Source organism: Choloepus didactylus, chromosome 9, assembly GCF_015220235.1.
Source record: "Choloepus didactylus isolate mChoDid1 chromosome 9, mChoDid1.pri, whole genome shotgun sequence".
In the NCBI taxonomy this organism is placed as follows: domain Eukaryota; kingdom Metazoa; phylum Chordata; class Mammalia; order Pilosa; family Megalonychidae; genus Choloepus; species Choloepus didactylus.
Genome location: NC_051315.1, coordinates 67,206,739 through 67,225,975, shown reverse-complemented (window position 1 = coordinate 67,225,975; position 19,237 = coordinate 67,206,739). Strand labels below are relative to the sequence as shown.

The following is a 19,237-nucleotide window of genomic DNA, read 5'->3' as shown; positions in this document are numbered from 1 at the left end:
GATGTGGGGAGAAACGACCTCTTTACTTTGTTGAATCTTCCAATACATGAACACTATATGTCTATTGATTTAGGTCTTTGATTTCTTTCATCAGCATTCTATAATTTTCAGAATACAGATTTTGTCCATGTTTTGTTAGATTTATATTGAAGTATTCATTTTCTTTAGAGCAATAGTAAATGGTATTGTTTTAAATTTGTTTGCATATGTTCATTGTTAATATACAGAAATACGATTGCTTTTTGTGCACTGCTAATACGTCCTACAACCTTGTCATCTACAAATAGGGACGGTTTTATTTCTTCCTTTCTAATCTGTGCATCTTGTATTTCACACTTCAGGTTTTTAACAAATAGCCTCAAAGGTAATCTTTTTGCTCAATCTTTTGAGTAGTCTCTTTGTACTTTAAAGTTTCTGATGCTAGTAGATTCTGTCAAGACCACAAAAAAGGCTAAGAGCAGCTTCCTCATGATTATTCTCTGAATAATAGGAAATAATTTTGGTTTGATACAGATACCAATATTTAAGTAAGACTAGTTCTATTTAATCACGGTTTTTAACTTCCTGACAAGGATTGATGTATACTTTTAGCAAAATGAACAACTTAAAAACTTAAGTTTAAAAAAAAAAACTTGTTATAAATTGAAATTAAAATATGTTGTGGATTTCAACTCTGTTGCTTAAACTGACCAGCTCGTCAGTTACAAAAACAAGCATGCTGAAGATTAAGTTAAACAGGCTTTATATTTCCTATGGCCTCCAGTTCCAGACTACATCTGCTTTCTTTGATACACAAAACCAGAGTTAAAATAGTTTCATTTATCACAGCATGATTGTAAGCAGACAAACCAGCCTGTCTGTTTCCAGATAGTGAAAGCAACTGTTATTAATCACAATTATAGGCCAAATGCTCTAAGAAATTGCATCAATATTCTCCCAACCCCTAATCCTTCAACTCTGGAACTCAGAAATGGAACCAAAGGTCAGTAAATAAAGATGCCACTATGAGGTCACTTTGAGTTTTAAGTTCATGATGTAAATTAAGGAAAACCTTTCACAAAACAAAAGGTACAGTATTGCCTAAGTTTGGCAGAATGATTAGACTTACTCTTTCTTTAAAATGTATACTGGAAGGGTTTTTGCTTTATGAAACTATACTGAACAGGACGTTTGAAATTTATAAATTAAGATGATTAATTTTAAGTAGAGAAGCACTGATGAAAATAGTCAATTTTCTACACCAAGTATTATAGGCAGTAGTGTGAAGGACATTCATTTTTATTTCATACAGATTGTAAGAAGTCTTCGTATAGAGTAAGACAAACTGCAGGTTATAGAGGAAAACGTGAAAGACTATTGTTAAATCATATCCCTTGAATGTATGGCTCTCTTTCAAAGAAACTATAACCATTTCTTTAATAGTTAAGACAAAGATTTAAAAATACAATCAGAGTTCCATTTGGTGCTGCCTACTACTATTATTAACAACAAAGGCCACTGTATTTTAAGCATCTACTATACACAAGGTCTTTTAGATGCTTTACACATGATACCACATTTAAACCTTATAAGACATCTGTGAGGTAGACATTATTATTCCTGTTTGCAGATGAGAACATTGGAGCTAAAAGAGGTTATTTCCCTAAGGTCATGCAGTGAGTAAAGTGCAGAGCCTGGAGTCAAATGTAGATTTGATTCCAAAGTCTATGTCTTTCCTTTCTCTTTATAAGTCTCTCAAACTTATATTTTGTTACAAGACAAAGTTTGAATGGAACATTGATACATACTGCATCTAAGGAACAACAGTAAAATGGCTGGTGCTATGGAGTTGTAGAGAAATGCACATTATTTTACCCTACTTCACCGAACAACTGACTCTGCTAATGTACTTTCCCAAAAATACTACGAAAAAATCAAGCCTTGAGATGATAAATATAACCCTATTTTCCAATAAGGCTTGGTTATTATATGTTTGAAGCCAAATTAGCAATGAGACTATTACTAGTCTGACGTAAAAGATTCACACCTGTTTAAGAATTTGCAAAAGTGCCCCAAAATTCTATGAGCACTTGGACATGCACTCAACCATTCAATTATTCACTGAGTGTCTACCATGTGCCACCCACTGTTCTATGTGCTGGGGTTACAGCAATGAACAAGATAACGTCAGTAAACGCACTGAACTTATTTCAAATAGGGAACACCGAAACTACACAAAAGAACTGGAAAGACACTTCTAAGCAAGTGACATTTTCATGAAAGACCTAAATAATGCGGAAAAGTGTGTCATACAAAGATCTGGGGGAAGAACAATAAAGAACATTAGAAAAAGAGGAAACAAATAGCAAAGACAAAGGCCTTAAAGGGAGAAAGGGCTTCGTATGTCTGAGGAATAGCAAGAAGGCCAAAGCTGCTAGAGGGAACAAGTGATAAGAGATGAGGACAGAGAGACAAGCAGATAACATACATCCTTGAAGGCCATGATAAGGAGCTTGGATTTCATTCTGAATGCAAAGAGAATCAAATGATTTTTTTTAAAAGATCACTCTGGTCACAAGAGAAATGATAGTAGGGGAGTAAGACAGGCAGACTGTCCAACCAGGAAGCAATTGCAGTAGTCCCAATAGGAGAAGATAGTGGTTTGAACCAGGGTGATGGTGGTGGAGGTGATACCCCCTAGTATTTGTGAGTCACCAGCATAGAGATGGTATCAAAAGCCCCGGGAGTGGAGCAGATCATTAAGGGAGCGAGTGCACAAAAAGAAGTGAAGGTAGCTGAGGGCCAAGGAGGACTCCAACATTTCACAGTTAAGAGGACAAGCCAGCAAAGTCAATGCATCCTTAAGTTTACTAGCACACAGGAAATATATTTTTGTATTCACTTACTTGGTTTCAGTTACTTGGTTTCTTTGTTTAAGCAAGAAGCGAAATCAGGTAGTTTAGTTTGTTTTCATGTAGCCAAACTTTGACCACATATAAAATAGAAATACGAGAAAGAAGATAGAAATAAAAAACTTCTATTTAATTAAATGAGGCAGAAACTTTCAATAAGTTAACATGCATGCAAATCTTGCTCACTCAATTTCAAGCCAATGTCTAAAAAGAAATTATTTCATCAAACTTGAGAGTCTTCAACCTATAATAGCATATAAGGCTAGAACCTGAAAACACACACAAATTAAACAAGGAGTTTTATCATAACATGATCTGACCTGAATTTGTTTTTTTTTTAACATGATACCATCAATATGTCAGAAATCTACAATCAGGAAGTATAAACAACCAGCAATTAAAACTGATTTATGGGCAAGAACTGAGAAAACAATAAAATGTCTATAATGAGAACAATAAAATTTTCATTCATTTCTAACATCTAAAGGAGGACAAGTAATTGACTAAGAAAATGTCAAAATTAAAGAAATAGAGGCTTATATTTAAAAATACAGTAATGTTTAGTAATTCTTTTCATTGAATTTCACAATTTACTAATGTAACACCCATTTTCTTTTTTTTATTGTCTTTTTTCTCAAAGGCTGTTTATTTCAATCTTTTCAGATTTTGCCCACTTCAGATATTTTAAGGTTCTTAAGGAAGAGGACAGCAAAGGGTGCTGAGATAGGAGAACCGCAGTTCAAATTCATATTCTGGCACTAACACTTTCTGCTGATAACTTTGGACAAGTTACTATATCACTGTGCTGGTTTGGAACTGTTATATACAACAGAAAATGCCATGTTCTTCTAATCTATTCTTGTGGGTGCAGACCTGTTGTGGGTGGGATCTTTTGGTTAGGCTGTTTCAATTGGGATGTGACCCACCCATTTCAAGGTGTGTCTTAATCCTTTACTGGAGCCCTTTATGAGAGGATAAAAGGCAGAAACACAGAGAGAGGGCAGAGAGAGAGAAATGCCCAGAGACATTTGGAGACAGCCAGTGAAACCAGAACCAGGAGAGAAGGACCAGGAGATGTCTCCGTGTGCCTTCCATTTGATAAAGCAACCCCGGATGCCAGCAGCCTTTCCTCAGAGAAGTCATCTTCCTCTTCATTCTTTAATTTGGATACTTTCATGGCTGGCCTTAGAACTGTATATTTGTAACCTAATAAAACCCCATTGAAAAAGCCAACCCATTTCTAGTATACAGCATTCCAGCAGCTTTAGCAAACTGAAACAATCACTTGGAACTTTCGTGTTTTCATCTGAAAGACAGGAATAATATAAGAACACTCCATAGCATTTTTTTTTTTTTTGAGCTTTTATATTTGAGTTTATTCTTCATTTAACTTTTAAAACACTACTATAGTTGAATATTAAAACAAAAACAATAGCAAGTAGTGAGCATATTATGATTACAGTCTTTCACTTACTCACTACTGCATATAAAATGCCAGTAGTGAGTGTTATTCACTGGCCCCAACTAGGAGGTTTGACACTGAACACCACCTCTGGGGTGATGCTCATCATCCTCATATGCTTCTCCATTGTAATGGCGGCGTCTTTCCTGATTGGGATCAAAGTCTACCAGTTCTACCTGATCCATTTCATCAGTTTCTTCTACTTCTTTTCTCTCAGGTAGCAGTTTTTCCAGCAAAGACAGTTTATCAGGTGAGAGAAAGCCATTCTCAGGAAAGTTTACCTTAAATTCGATGATTAGGCGACCCTTTTCATATGGCCTACGATAAATTGGCATGCCTTCATTTAGCACACACTTGATGTCTCCATGTTTGACAATCTGACCTGGATGAGAGGTGATAACTATGGTTCGGTTGTCAAGAGTGGATATTGGCTTTTGGAAGCCACACAATGCTTCAACCAGCTGTATGTCCATACACATGAAAAGGTCCTCTCCTCGCCGAGTAAAAACAGCATGATCCTTCTGATCTAAAACAATGATAATATCTCCTGGCTCCAGTCCTGGCTCTTGGTCTCCTTCACCATGGAATGTTATCTTTTGGCCATCTTTCATGCCTTTGTCAATATGAACTTCTAGAATCTTCTTCTCTCGAACTATCTTCCTTCCATTGCAACTTTTACATCTATCTTTAGGACTGATCCGTTCCCCATGGCCTTGGCACTCCATGCACACAGACTGAATTTGCTGAACCATTCCAGGTCCTATCTGATGAATTCTTATTTGCATTCCAGTACCTCGGCAATTGGGACAGCACTCGACTGCTCCTTTCTTACCACCTCGGCCTTCACATTTGTCGCAAATCACATTCTTTTGCAGAGCGAGTTTTCTTGTTGCACCATTATATAAATCTTCTAAGGTTACTGAGAGCTGATGTACAACATTTTTACCTCTCCTTTCTCTCTGCATCCTTCCACCACCTCCAAAAAACATATCAAAGATGTCCATGGGGGAGCCAAAACCCCCACCTGCTCCACCCTCTTTGATGGCCTGTTCTCCTCCTTTGTCATATAATTCTCTTTTCTTTGCATCAGAGAGCACTTCATAAGCTTGAGAAATCTGTTTAAACTTCTCTCCTTCGTTTGGATTCTTATCAGGGTGGTATTTCAAGGCTAGTTTCCTGTAAGCCTTTTTCAACTCTTCCTGGGTGGCATTGGGTTTGACTCCCAAAACATCATAGTAAGTGGTTTCTTTCACCATTTTCTACAGCCGGTGAGCGGGCCGAGGCCGGTGAGGGGGAGCGGGAAGGAGCGCGTCGCTGTGCGCAGCTCAGGCAACCGCCGCTCCTCCGCCTCTCACCGAGCGTTCTGGAAAGTTCCCTCCATAGCATTTTGAGCACGATGAAAGGAGATTAAGTCATGCAGGGCACTCGAGCAAATATTAATAGTTTTATAAATATTAATCCCACTCCTTTATTCCATCTCCTTCACTTTACTGTTTCAAAAATCTGTAACACTTACATGTCTCTAAATATCACCTTTTGAACACTTTTTTACGAGTACAATAAGTAATAGTATCTACTATCTACTGTACTACTGTATTATTCTACTATACTATCACTATAATAAGTAATACTATAATATTTGATTCTACTAGACTGTAAGAGCTAGTAGAAGCACTGTCACTCTTTGAAATCCTATGCCTAGAGGGCAAGGAATACTTATAATCTGGAAAACAGATTAGACAACAATACTTTTGCAGGTTTGGATGTATTATGTCCCCCCAAATGTCACGTTCTTTAAAGAAATCTTGTAGGGGCAGTTGCATTAGTTTTGTTTAGGTTGGAATCTTTGGATTAAGTTGTTTCCATGGAGATGTGACCCACCCAACTGTAATACCTTGATTAGATTATTTCCATAGAGGTGTGGCCCCACCCATTCAGCATGGGTCTTAATTAGTTTACCTGAGTCCTAGAATAACTCAGGAGCTTGCTGCTGCAGGTTACAGAGACATTCTGGAGACAGCCATTGAAAGTAGACTTTTGCTAGTCCAGAGTTTGCCTAGGAGAAACTAAGACAACACCCCTAGACGCCTAGAGAGGAACGTCCTGGGAGAAAGCCATTCTGAAACCAGAACTCTGGAACAGATGCCAGCCATGTGTCTTCCCAGCTAACAGGGGTTTTCCAGATGCCACTGGCCATCCTTCAGTGAAGATACCCTATCTTTGATGCCTTACTTTGGACACTTTACGGCTTTAAGACTGTAACTTTGTAACCAAATAAACCCTGTTTCTAAAAGCCAATCCATTTCTGGTGTTTTGCAGAACAGCAGCATTAGCAAACCAGAACAATACTGTTAAATGAGTGTAAGTTTTGGTTTAGGATGATACAAATAGTCTGGAAATAGTGGTGAAAGTTAGAGAGAATTATCAATGTACTCACTGCCCAAGAATTGCCCACTTAAAATGGTTAAATGATTTTTATGTTATATATATTTTACCACAATTAAAAATATTTTAGAACAATTTTTAAGACATTAAACATTTGTATTAAAAATATCACAGGGAGTCATTTACATTATTTGCTTTGGAATCAAGAGTTGAATAAACATGATCTTACAGATTAATGAAGGTTTATGTTTTCTGAACTATTGCTTTTTACTAAATTGTATTTGTGTGTTCTGATTAATAAAATGGAATATTACCATAGTTTTCACAAATAAAAGCTAAGTTCCAAACAGATTTATAATAGGGTCGTGTAACTTTGTTATGTAAATCTGCATTTTCTTCTCTTCTAAAATGGCATTTCTACAGATGCATTATTTCAAGTATGTTTATGTAGGTTCTCTATGTGTCTACCAGGGAATTCTCAGTGTCTGGGATACATCTGAATAAGTAACACCACCAATAGTTCTGCCATATTAGATATTCAGCATCTCAGTTTATGGACATGTACTACTGGAGGGACTTGAATATCCTCATAAATCCTAATGGGTAAAGAGTCATTGGCAAGAAAAAACTGTTGGTTTGGCTTTCCTCTGCAAAGCTGCAGGTCATTCTCATCTCTAACTTCCATAGAATTTCTGTCACTGTAAAGCTTGATTAAACTAAGAACCTCATGCCACAATTAAGCAAATGTCTCATCGAACAATTACCTAAATGACAATTTGGTCTTCCTACATGCAAGATTCAGCTCTTCTAACCTTGCAGACCCATATCTCTCTCATATTTACCACTACAAACACGGATCCTACATTTCCTGATGGTAAAGGAGAAAATGCATTGGTGGCTGCTGACCTGAACATACAGGCAAAATTGCTGACTACAGATAGGAAATTTTTATTTTTCTTCAAACAACTAATTATGGCTAAACTATTTTGTAACCCCCCCCATGCAATCAATTATGAATGAAGAACACATTAATTCTTCATGATAGTATATATATTTTTAAGTCCTTACATATCAGTACAATGGCATCTTGAAAATAGAATATATAAAAAAGATTTAAAATAATGCATAAAGTCTTCTGAACATTTTAAAGAAGGTGATAACATCTAAGTACTTTTATGAAATACTTCATGTCTAAAATTCCACAAATTATGCTTGGACTTTTAGATTAATCAGAAGTTCTTCATTCTATTTGAGAGATTTCTATCCATTTTTTTTCTCATCATTTTTGTCACTGTAGCATTCATTAGTACCTCCATGAAAGAATAATAAACAAGAAAAGGAGGGAAAGAGCAAATTCATTCACTTTAATGCTTTTCAGTCAGCTAAGTTAAAAATTGTTTGTGGGGGTTAAGAAAAAAGCAAGGTGATGCCAAAAGAGATTAAACTGTTGCAGTGAAACTGGGAACTGTCTATTTCATTAATCCACATTAGTAATCTTCTCCAGGCATGGCTGCAATAATGTTGTATGGATACATATTCAGTACAGTCTACTCCTTTTTCCATAAAAATTCCTTCATTCATTACACACACACATACTGAGGGCTAAATGGGGCCAAGCCCTATTCTAGGTGCTGTGTACACCGCAACAAACAAAACAAAAATCCCTGTCCTCATGGAACTCACTTTCCAATAGGAGGAAATCTATAATTTTTAAAAGTACAAATATACAGCATGTTAGAAAATAAGTGCTAAGAAGAGAAACAGAGCAGGAAAAAAGGGATTTGGAGAGGCCAGGGCAGGAGTTGAATTTTTGAAGTGGGTGGTCATTTATTCCCATATTCCTCCCTAGAAAAAAATACATTAAAAATTTAAAAATCTACTTATTTCTATTTTTCTAAGAATCAAATTATATTAAGAGGGATATATCAAGAACAAATTTCTGTTACAGATTACAGGTGGATAACCTCAAATATAACAATTTTAATAACAGAATGCCATTGCTTAACTTTTAAAAAGATTGCCTTATAATCCTTTCATAAGCCTGCCAGTAACATAGGTGAATTATCACCATAGTTTTTATTGGTGCTGGGATAATTCTCTGATAAAACTTGATACTTACCAGAAGGATCACCAAGTAATAATAAAATAGTATTAAAATATTGAGAAAAGATTTATTTTCATATCTGTCTGGATTAGTTTCCTAGTTTGGGGTGAAAGAAACAAATAGCTCTTGAATATACAACTGATGTCCAGCTACATTCCAATAGTGGCTGAAAAATATTTATGTAGGTCTCCACCTCCCACCCTCACCCTCTAAAAATGTGATATAATGGTCAAATACCTTCCAGGCAAGCTGGGCTATGCTCTGGTAACATGAGGTCCCTAAAAACTCAGAAGACTGGTTAGGTTCTGTGTCTAGACAAGCTTGTCAAAGCTTTTGTTGGACACTACCACAACCTAGGTTACCTTGGTAACTGCTTTTCTAAGACATAAAAACTTTTAAGAAACTTCAAGTGTTCTCAAATCAGTCATACTATGACTCTCTTCCCAGTGTTTTAATGAATCAAATATTTTAAAGGTAAGAATATTAGAAATTCTACCCCATAAAAGAATACCTCCATGGTGATGTGACAGGCTCCCACCATTAGCGAGGATTTCTTCTCTAGCAGCTGCCTGTATTTGGAAACAACACAACAAACAGTTGCTACTTAGATTTCACTTTGGAGTGAAAAAATAAGACCTAACTCTGAAAGGAGGGATATATTTCCAGGGTTAAAAAATAAACTAGAAGCCTAATTTTCCTTTCTGTTAGGTTAGCTGTGTTTAAAAATCAATTAGAACATGCAGCTTAGCTTTGTAAGATTTTTTCCTAATGAGTAGTCACAATGTCTACAAAGACCACTTTGAAATTCTAGAAAAACAAAAACAAACAAAAAAAAAAAAGAAGAGAAAATGATGAACTTAATTTCAAAACAAAAAAGTTCCACGTATAGTCATGTTCCACTTTGCAGTAAACCTCTCACTATACCAGCAAGTATTAGTGGCTTTTACTGACTACTCACTTTACGCCCAGAAGAGTGCCAAGCAATTTAGCTGCAATGTTTCAGTTATTTCACTACAGCTTTATGGAATAATTACAAGGATTCCCATTTTATAGATAAGGAATATAAAGCTTAGATTGGTTAAATTACTATCACAAGATCATACAATGGGCATCAGAGTTGGGATTACTTAAAAAGCTAAAGCAAAATCAGGGATTAAAAAAGCCCTTATGGAAAACATGTCTTAGGTCAGTGCCTTAAGACAAACTATGTGTCTGTCCTATAATTAGGGTATCTAAATGTGGAAAAACAAAAACAAAACAAAACAAACAAACAAAAAAATACAACCTTGTTTTACCCTGCTTTACCCAACTTAGGCCATGGCTAAACTCCCTATAGAGTATTAAGGTTAGAAAGATAAACATTTATAGTAAAATACAGAATGACTAAAGTACAGGGTGAAAAAGGGCCTGGAATTCCGTTCAATTCCTAATTATCATAAGTGTGTAATAGCCAGGAGGCGGAATGGCCTTGAGCCTCACAGAATTACTCAGGTGTATATGGTTTCACCAGGATTTAGGCCAGGGTAGGAGGGGGCCCAGGTGGGACAGAAGGACCATATCTCATTGCAAAGTAACCTACAAGAACCTCCGTCATGTAGGATTTAGGTTTTTCAAATGAATTATGAATAGCTAGCTCCTGCTCTAAGACATTATATCTTCTAATGAATTATTTTAAGTAACCAAAGCAACAACTACGTGAGATTGGAAGCGCTTAGAGTGGCAGTTTAGACTGGGAAAGAAGGAAGAATTTCACTCTTGTGGTACTACAGGGAAGGGGCTCTTGGGTAGCCATGGGGCAACACTAAAGCACTGAAAGACTAAGCTGATGGGAAAGTACTCAAACTTTTGGGAAGGATGGATATATTCATTATTTTGATCAGGGTGATTGTTTCAGAGGGGTATATATATGTCAAAACTCATCAAATGAACACTTTTTAATATGTGCACTTTAATGTACTTCAATTATACCTCAACAAGGCTGAGTAAAAAAAGAGAGAAGAGATGGGGGGAGTCAAACACTCTCTGGTTTGAGTCTAAAAATAAGCCACTGAAAATCGTCTTGCAGTATTATCTTTGGATGGAGTTAAAACACTCAGACACCTGCAGTTTTAACCCCAGTTTCCTAAAGATCAGTTGTTATTCCTCCCGAGTCTAGTCTGTTTCAAATCTAGGCATATTTGTAACGAGAAATCCTGGCAATCAACTGGAGGCTTTAAAAAAGTTAGTAGCTTAAGGCCATTTAAGAAAAGCAATAGAGATTGCTAGCAAATGAATGCTAATGGCCTACATACAGCTTTAGCAAATGAAAAAATTACAAAGTGAGAACGATGATATTACAGCAGCATATACCAATAGCATTGAGGCTGCTTACCTCAACAGCAGGCACCACCTGGAATGGCCCAAGTGATACCAAGGATTCCTATAGGCCTTTATTTTTTAATTTCATCAGCTATTATGAACAATAAGTAACAACCAAAGAATCACAGGCTAGAGGAGTACAGGATATTAATTTCAGACCCATAATTCAGTAGGCAAGCCAGTACAATGGTATGCTGCTCACTTCCCTGGGCTAGTAGCCAGGCAACTACGTGGGATTAAAGAGTTAAACCAAAATTCATAAATTGACAGGACAAGTTTATTTAAATTAAAAGGAGAATGAAAGAGCTTTATGCATGTATGCATAATTACCTCAGTTTGTTCAAACACAGTCAGTGGGTCACTAATTCCCCTGTAGTTAAAGGCAAAATAGAAGTAGATACATGCACCTGCATCGTAAGTCTGCGTCACCCTAAAAAACAGACAAAATCCCCAAAGGGGATTTAAGTTAAGTGAAAACAGATTTAACACCTAGAAACTTAAAGGCAAGATCACCTAAATGATTTGTTCAAACCATAATTTCATTCTCTAACCAGAATCCTTCTCCACTGAAGGAAATTAGATTGGCTCTCTTTATAATTGTTGTCAAAACTGGTGAGCTGAGGATGCAGTGGAAAACAAATGGATTTTTCTTTTATTTAAATGCTAGTTTAGTCATTTTATAGGTATATAGTCAATCTTTCTCTTGTATATAATCCTATGGTACTAAAATATCTATTGGGAAATAAAATGAAAAGTTTTACACATATTATCAGCAACAATGCCATATTATTGAAGTTATTTTGTTATCAATAAGTAATGAGAGCTATTAGCAGCATATGTGAAAACAATATATAATCTTATAAATCTATTGGTATTAGTTGTTTTAAAAATATAATCACAATAACTATACGACTGAAAGAGAAAAGGTATACACTTTAACAAAAATATGGCCTTTGAAATGGAAAGAATAAAACCATTTCAATTTATCACCCTCCCCGCCGACATGGGACAGGACCCCCAAGATGAATGAGCCTTCCTGGTGATGTGGGACATGGATTCTGGGAATGAGCCTGACTCTGGCATCGAGGGGTTGAGAATGCCTTTTTGACCAAAAGGGGGAAAAGAAAGGCAGCAAAATAAGGTTTTAGTGGCTAAGAGAATTCAAATAGAGTCAAGAGGCTGTCCTGGAGGCTACTCTTAGGCTATCTTCAGTCAGATATGCCAAATGACCACAGTATGTTATGCCCAAGTCAACAGTAGTCCCGAAAATCTTAAAGGATACCCGGCTCCCTATCTGAGAATCCATAAAAGTTTCACTCTCTAAGTTTATTCTTCAGAAACTTAAATCCTTCAGAGAGCTCCTATGCCAGCTAAGTCCCCAAACCCAGAGACAATAGCCTCTTCAAGAGCATCAACTACATGTGTCTCCTTTGCTAATAAAGTTGACACCCTTTTCAACATGAACAAGTTAGGGTGGTCATTGCCTAGACATCCCTGAAGATTGGGAAAGTGATTAAACTAAAGGAAGGGGGAGCAACAGACATGATGGAATTTAACAAAGTATTATGAATACTGAATTTTTATATAATTTTATTTTTCTTAGTTGCTAGGGTATTAGAATAGTTAGGAAAGGACTGAAATGGTGGAACGGTAACACATAGCATCCTTTGAAATTTGTTCTATAGCTGCTGGTTAAATTGTAACTTGAAAGCTGTTACTGTTTTGTATGTATATTTCACAATAAAGAAGTAACTGAAACTATGGTACTATATCTCATAACAACTTTGGAAATTTCCTATAATATCTATTTGTTAAATCATACTTTGAAAGATATTACCTTTTTGTATATGTGTTATATTTTATAATAAGGAAATAACTGAAACTGTGGAACTGTAACCTATAATATTCTTTGAAATTTGCTAACTACTTGTTAAACTGCACTAGGAAAGTTATCACTTCTATGTATGTATGTTACATTTTACAATTAAAAATACGATTAAAAAACATTTCAGTAATACAAGTAAGACTAACTTTTTTCTCTTTCCTTTATTCAACTAATTTTATACACCATTAGTTTTTCATGTGGCTGGTATGAGATGGCACTTGAGGCACATCCATATTACAAACAGTACGGCTCCATTATTTTTCAAAAGCATGTTTTCCAAGGGAAAGCAGTGAGATACAAATGTATAGATGTCAACTACTTTTTGTAATGTCACAGTAAACAGACATGATATAAAGTGGCCTTTGAGAGAGGCAACCTTAGACTAGAAATAAGAAACATGGTTCCAGTCACTGACTCCATCACTGCTGAGAACATGAGCATGAAATACATGGAATACATATGGACATGGAAACACTGACTAAAATCAATTTTCATTATTTTGAAAAGCTATTATTGGTAAAATGTGGACAAGATATAACCTCTTCAAAGTACATAAAGTGCTCTAACGATAACACCATGCATTTTTTGTCTGTTTGGATTCTCCTGGCTGAAGAGACTTAAACCTTCTGGGCAGAAAAACGTAAATGAACAAAATTGGAGGCCAAATGAAAGCATTTGTTCAGTCTCGGCTATAACTCAGAAAATAAATGATTATGAAATAAATGCTAGTAACTTTTTTTCCAAACTGATTATTTAAACGAATTGGAGGAGACCCTTTCATACCATCTACAGTCAAATCATGATTTTGCATCAGAATATAGGATGATGAATAGTATTCAAGAATGTGGATGATTCTGGGTTCAGTTTAATAAGCTGCCTGATGATGCACTAGACACCTTGCGAGAACATAAAGACAGACATCAATAGCTCCATGCAGCTTAAAAACCAGTTTATGGACAGACAGACAGGTGGATAGAGAGACAGAATGACAGCAAATGTAGCACAATTAATATTAGTGGATCTGGGTATTAGGGTGGAAGTATGATGGAGTTCTCTGTATGGGGTTTGTATTATTTTTATAACTGTCCTTAAGTATGAAAGTATTTCAAAATTAAAAGTTTTAAAAAAGAAAAATTAAAAAAAACTACAGACTATATAGATGGAAAATCTGAAGTAATCAAATCACAATGAATGATTACACTAATTTAAAAAATAGGGCTATGTCAGATTGGAGACTGACAGAAAATGTAAGACACAGTTCTAGCTAAGAAAAATGCCATATTATCAAGACCAACCAAGAGATATTGGGGGAGAGTAAAATAGCCAGACATCCAAGAATAAAGGAAGCACATAGGCAAACAGGAGATTCAGGGAACAAAGTAGGGAAGAATAACTGTAATTCTGACATCAGGAATAAGAAAAACAAGAGGATCTGAGGAAGGAGCCAAGATCAAACGAGCAATGGTAAATAACTGTGGAGATGTGCCTTTACTTAGCACCAACTCTGAAGCACCCAGGCCCTTTGTGGCAGAGGAACTACTACATCTCCCTAGGTCTTATGCCTTCTCATATGCCACTTGCCCTGTCTGCATTACTGACTTTTCCTAGTATGAGCACCCTCTCTCCTTTTCAAAACCTACTCCCCATGTTGAAAGGACACAGAAGCCAACTTAAAGGAGCCCCCAATGGTCAAATCTGAGACATTTTGGGCAACAAAGTGAGTAATTATAATAACAGATATAACCTATTATTGTTATATAAAATGTCTGAGTCCATACTGATATAAACATCAATAACGTAAATACATACATACACACACACACACACACACACATATAAATGGGGGAGATAGGACAACTCTTCCTTACAGAAGATTTCCAATTAATAAATGTAGAAGCAATGATGAAAACAGATCATCTTTTGCAAATACCATAATAACTCTTGTGAGCAAGAATCATAAATGGGAGATTGATGATTGGGAGATAGTAAGATGAGAATACGTGCATTCTCCACATAAGACATATATTAATTGGGGGGGGGGGGAGGCTGTTGTGACTTTAAAGTGGAGAAACTTGGCAGGCACCATACCTTAGCCAAGTAATAAAAGTTAACGGCACCAGAAATGAGACATATTGACATCATGTACCTCCTGATATGAAGCACTAAGAAGAAAACAACCTCACTTCTGTGGTACTCTTGTCAAAATGTGTAACTTGAATTTGATTATGACAAAATATCAAATGAGCCCAAATTGAGAAAGATTCTACAAAATAACTTCAAAAGTGTCAAGGTCACAAAAGATGAAGAAAGAGTGAGGGTCTGTCCCAGACTGAAAAAGATTAAAGAGACAGTAACTAAAAGCACCACGTAACCCTGGATTAGACCCTGAACCAGAAAGGACATAAGTGGGATAAATGTTAAAAATTAAATAAGGTTTCTAGATTAGTTAATAGTATTATAACAATGTTAATTTTTAAATTTTGACATAATAATCATAACACGGTTATGTAAGATGTTATCATTTAGGAAAGATGGGTGAAGGGTATATGGGAATTCTTGTACTATTTTTGCAACTTTTTTTTTTGTAAATCTGAAGTATTAACCCCCCAAATTTTGAACTTAAAATGACGTAAATATAATTACAATTGGCCTGAAATAAACAAATACATAAACCCCACTCCCTAAACATTGTTTTTTAACTAAGTATTTTGCTGTTTGTGATGGCATGAAGCTGTATGTACCCCAGAAAGACATGCTCTTAAATCTAATCCATTCTTGTGGGTGTAAACCCATCATAAGCAGATTTACTTCAGTTAAGGTAGAACCCACCTCATTCAGGATGGGACTTAGTCCTATAACTGGAGTCCTTGATAAACAGAATGGAGAGGGAGAGGGGGAGGGGAGGGGAAGGAGGAGAGAGATATTAAGAGAAAGCCACAGAAAAAAGAAGCTGAAATCAATGGAATGTGAAAGAGAAGGCAGAGACCAGCAGCTGTCACCATGTGCCTTGCCATGTGGCAGAAGAGCCAAGAATGTCAGCAGCTGGTCTTTGGGAAGAAAGCATTGCCTTGATGATACCCTGATTTGGACATTTTCTTGGCCTCAAACTGTAAGTAAATAAATTCCTATTGTTTAAGCCAACCCATTTCATGGTATCTACTTTCAGCACCCTAGAAAACTAAAACACTGTTAAAGATAGCCCCAAGTAGACTGGATGGAACTTAGTGATCATTTATAAGTCTTCCAAACTTCCTCAAAGTTAACCCAAATAGTATGAGGACTTAAAACTCAGGAGAAATGTTCCAAATACCAAAAATCATTAGATTGGGTAAAATATAGCATCTTCACTAAGTTCACATTAATACTTTGAAAAATGAATTGAATGATCAGATCTAATGCAGTGACATGGACTTAAAATAGTGCCTTGGAGGGTTATATACCCTAGACTCCATGTGTGTGCAGATTATTAAATCATATATGTTCTATAATTAAACATATATGGGCTCTAAAAATGCAATTACGTGAGGCATATAAAAGAGAGCTAAGGTAACCAAACAAATCTCCTAACCCAATTTACTGAGATTCCCAACAAAGAATTTAATTTAACAGAAGGAGCGAATACAGAGGAAATACTCTGTTTACTACACAATACAAACAGAAGCTAATCTAAAATTTTAATCGCCTTTTAGGCCAAATGTTAGGTGCCTCAAAACAGAAGAAATGAACTGTTTAACAATGCTACTGCCAATTTACCAGCTGTGCTTTTCTTCTAGTGTTAATTCACACTCATAAAAAAGATACTCTCTATATTTTAAATATCAGATTTCCAAACTTTAAGAAACACTGTAGACCCATTTCAACTATGAGGACCCTACCATTAGGAATAACCAAATTCAAATAAAATTTGAAGGAAGTGAACTGATTGAATTTACAGCAAAATATACATCACTTGTAAGAAAATTATTAATATCAATAAGCAGAAAATTTAACTAAATATTAATAGAGCATTGTCACCTTGCAACAAATCTAGCATCTACATTACACAGTTCAGTTTTCAGTAGACAAGCAGGCTTACTAAATTCACACAAAGCTTGATGGGCCTGACTTCAGGCAAAAGAGAAAAAATCTAAATGATAAAAACACCTTGTGGAAAATCCTATTTGGATCCACATCAGAAAGTGACACAGCTCTAACACCATTAAACAGATTAATTCTATCGCTTAAGCCACTTAAACAACCCTCCAAAATTATCTGAACAAGTGATAATAGGGTGGCTGCCAAAGTCATGATATTACTTTCTAATTTTTTAAAAATTTTGGGTTTGGAGGACTTTACCTGTGTTAGACTCACATAACTTCCCATATATCTTCTCCATATTATCATTTAATAAACAAAAATGAAATAAATTAACTCAATAAATGTAACCCATACCTACTAAAATCAAACTCTGGTAAAATTTTAATCAAATATGAGTCAAAAGAACTGTACTTAAAACTCCTATTTTTTAAAAACATTCGAATAACAAAACTGTGTGCATTCTAATTTTGGCTTTTTAAGATGGTCACAGAAGATAAGCATGTAAGCTTTTATAAGAAAATCATTCTTTAAATTAAAAATGCTTAATAAATATAACATATGATCAATTCAGTCTAAGTGTACCAATTCTACCTAAACACAATACATAATGAAGGTCCTGAGACCTCATGAGTGCCTTCTGAAGAACAAAGATTTAAGAATTAGGAATGTGCCCTGTGGCAGAATCTTTTACTTCCCAATCATTTTCAGTAAGAAGCGGTTTATCACAATGATATTTTCATAATGGGAAGGAAGTTCTTAGGAAATGCTGACTATTGAATTGGGAGTTCAGACAGAAGGAAGAAAGGGCAGGTGGTAAAATCCGTTAAGCTGCCACTTGACAAAATGAAAGCATAAACATTTCTCAGCTATAGGAGAATGGATTCTATTATTTAAAATATTTCAAATTTTAATGGTAACAAGTGACTTTTGGATTATTAGGCTTGGTTTGTTTTCAGTAATATAATAAAAGAGGTCTGACGGACTTGGCTGTCAAGAGAAGAACCAAGAACCAATTTTGTTTGATAATGTAAACAATTTTTTTTTTCTGAGAACTTAAGTACTTGAATGTAAAAGGTTCATTTTAAAAAGATATCCCAAATTTAAAAGGGGGGGAGGAGATGTACATTATTACACCTTCATTTCGAAAGGTTCTCTCCAAGGTCAATCACTGAGCCACCCTCAGTTTTAACAAGTTTTAAGCCTTTTTTGTTGTTGTTTGTTTAGGAGAAGGCTCCTATATTCCCTTCCTTCAGATATCTCAAATGCCCAGCCAATACTTTCTAAAGTCCATTTTTCTTAGCTTTCGTATTCTCTGATTCTTCCCACAATGTACTTATTCTAAAACATGTTAAAACAGAGATTTGACTTGGTGTTTCCTGTAGTGCTCTTCAATCCTGACAGTCTCTCCCACATAGAAGCAGAAAAGACTATTTCAAGGAGAACCTTCTGAATTGAAATAAACAGTTAACATGTAAGAAAAATGCTTCCTTCACATGGCAGGTTACAATTTTACTTTCTCATCTTATAGGAGCTCAATTTAGTAAATTCTAAAAAGTACTTCTACCAATGGAGACAATAAATGGAACTAAGAAACATAAATAGTAGGGAAGTATAAGATGAGAGAATGCAAAAGACAGAAAAAAGAGGAAAAAAGCCATAGAAGAGATAGCATTTTAAAGAACAGAAATATTTCTAATCTTTGGAAGCAGATATATCCAAATTATCATGCTATGTCAAAATATCAAAGGGAAAAAGTAGGCTCAACAATTGGTTATCGTCATGAGGACTTGTCATGGGGAGGAAAAACAAATATTGAAATTTTCCTTACTAATAATAGTATTAGTAACACTATTAGATTTACCTCACAGTAACACTATTACATTTCAATAATATAATAAACTTCAGAGTTTAAAAACTTTTTCATATGCTTTCTCATTTCATTCTTACAACAGTCCTATTAGGTCGATGGTATTCACTACATTACTGATAAAACTGGAGCTCAAAGAGGTTAGATATCTTTTAAATAGCAGAAAAGTGCCTTTACTCTTCAAACACATGTAGTCTCTAACAAAACT

At 35.5% G+C, this 19,237-nt stretch overlaps 2 protein-coding genes across 4 annotated transcripts in view; both read right to left on the bottom strand.

Moving 5' to 3' along the window:
- Positions 1–19,237, bottom strand: part of AGPS (alkylglycerone phosphate synthase) — a 175,847-nt gene that overhangs the window by 11,984 nt on the left and 144,626 nt on the right. For 2 of the 3 annotated variants that reach the window (XM_037848959.1, XM_037848958.1), the window contains 2 exons: positions 11,531–11,630; positions 9,354–9,411 (listed from right to left, as the gene is read on the bottom strand). The exons of the other annotated variant lie outside the window; for it this stretch is intronic. In XM_037848959.1, coding sequence (XP_037704887.1) covers positions 9,354–9,411; positions 11,531–11,630 — 158 coding nt within the window. The remainder of the gene's footprint in view (positions 1–9,353; positions 9,412–11,530; positions 11,631–19,237) is intronic. 3 annotated transcript variants of the gene reach the window in all.
- LOC119543999 (dnaJ homolog subfamily A member 1) lies at positions 4,228–5,635 on the bottom strand. Its single transcript, XM_037848962.1, has one exon. It carries the CDS (start codon positions 5,607–5,609, stop codon positions 4,416–4,418), a length of 1,194 nt encoding a protein of 397 aa, XP_037704890.1. The 5' UTR covers positions 5,610–5,635; the 3' UTR covers positions 4,228–4,415.

Coding starts and splice junctions, on each gene's coding strand:
- LOC119543999 (XM_037848962.1), bottom strand. CDS start 5,609: ATGGTGAAAGAAACCACTTACTATGATGTTTTGGGAGTCAAACCCAAT.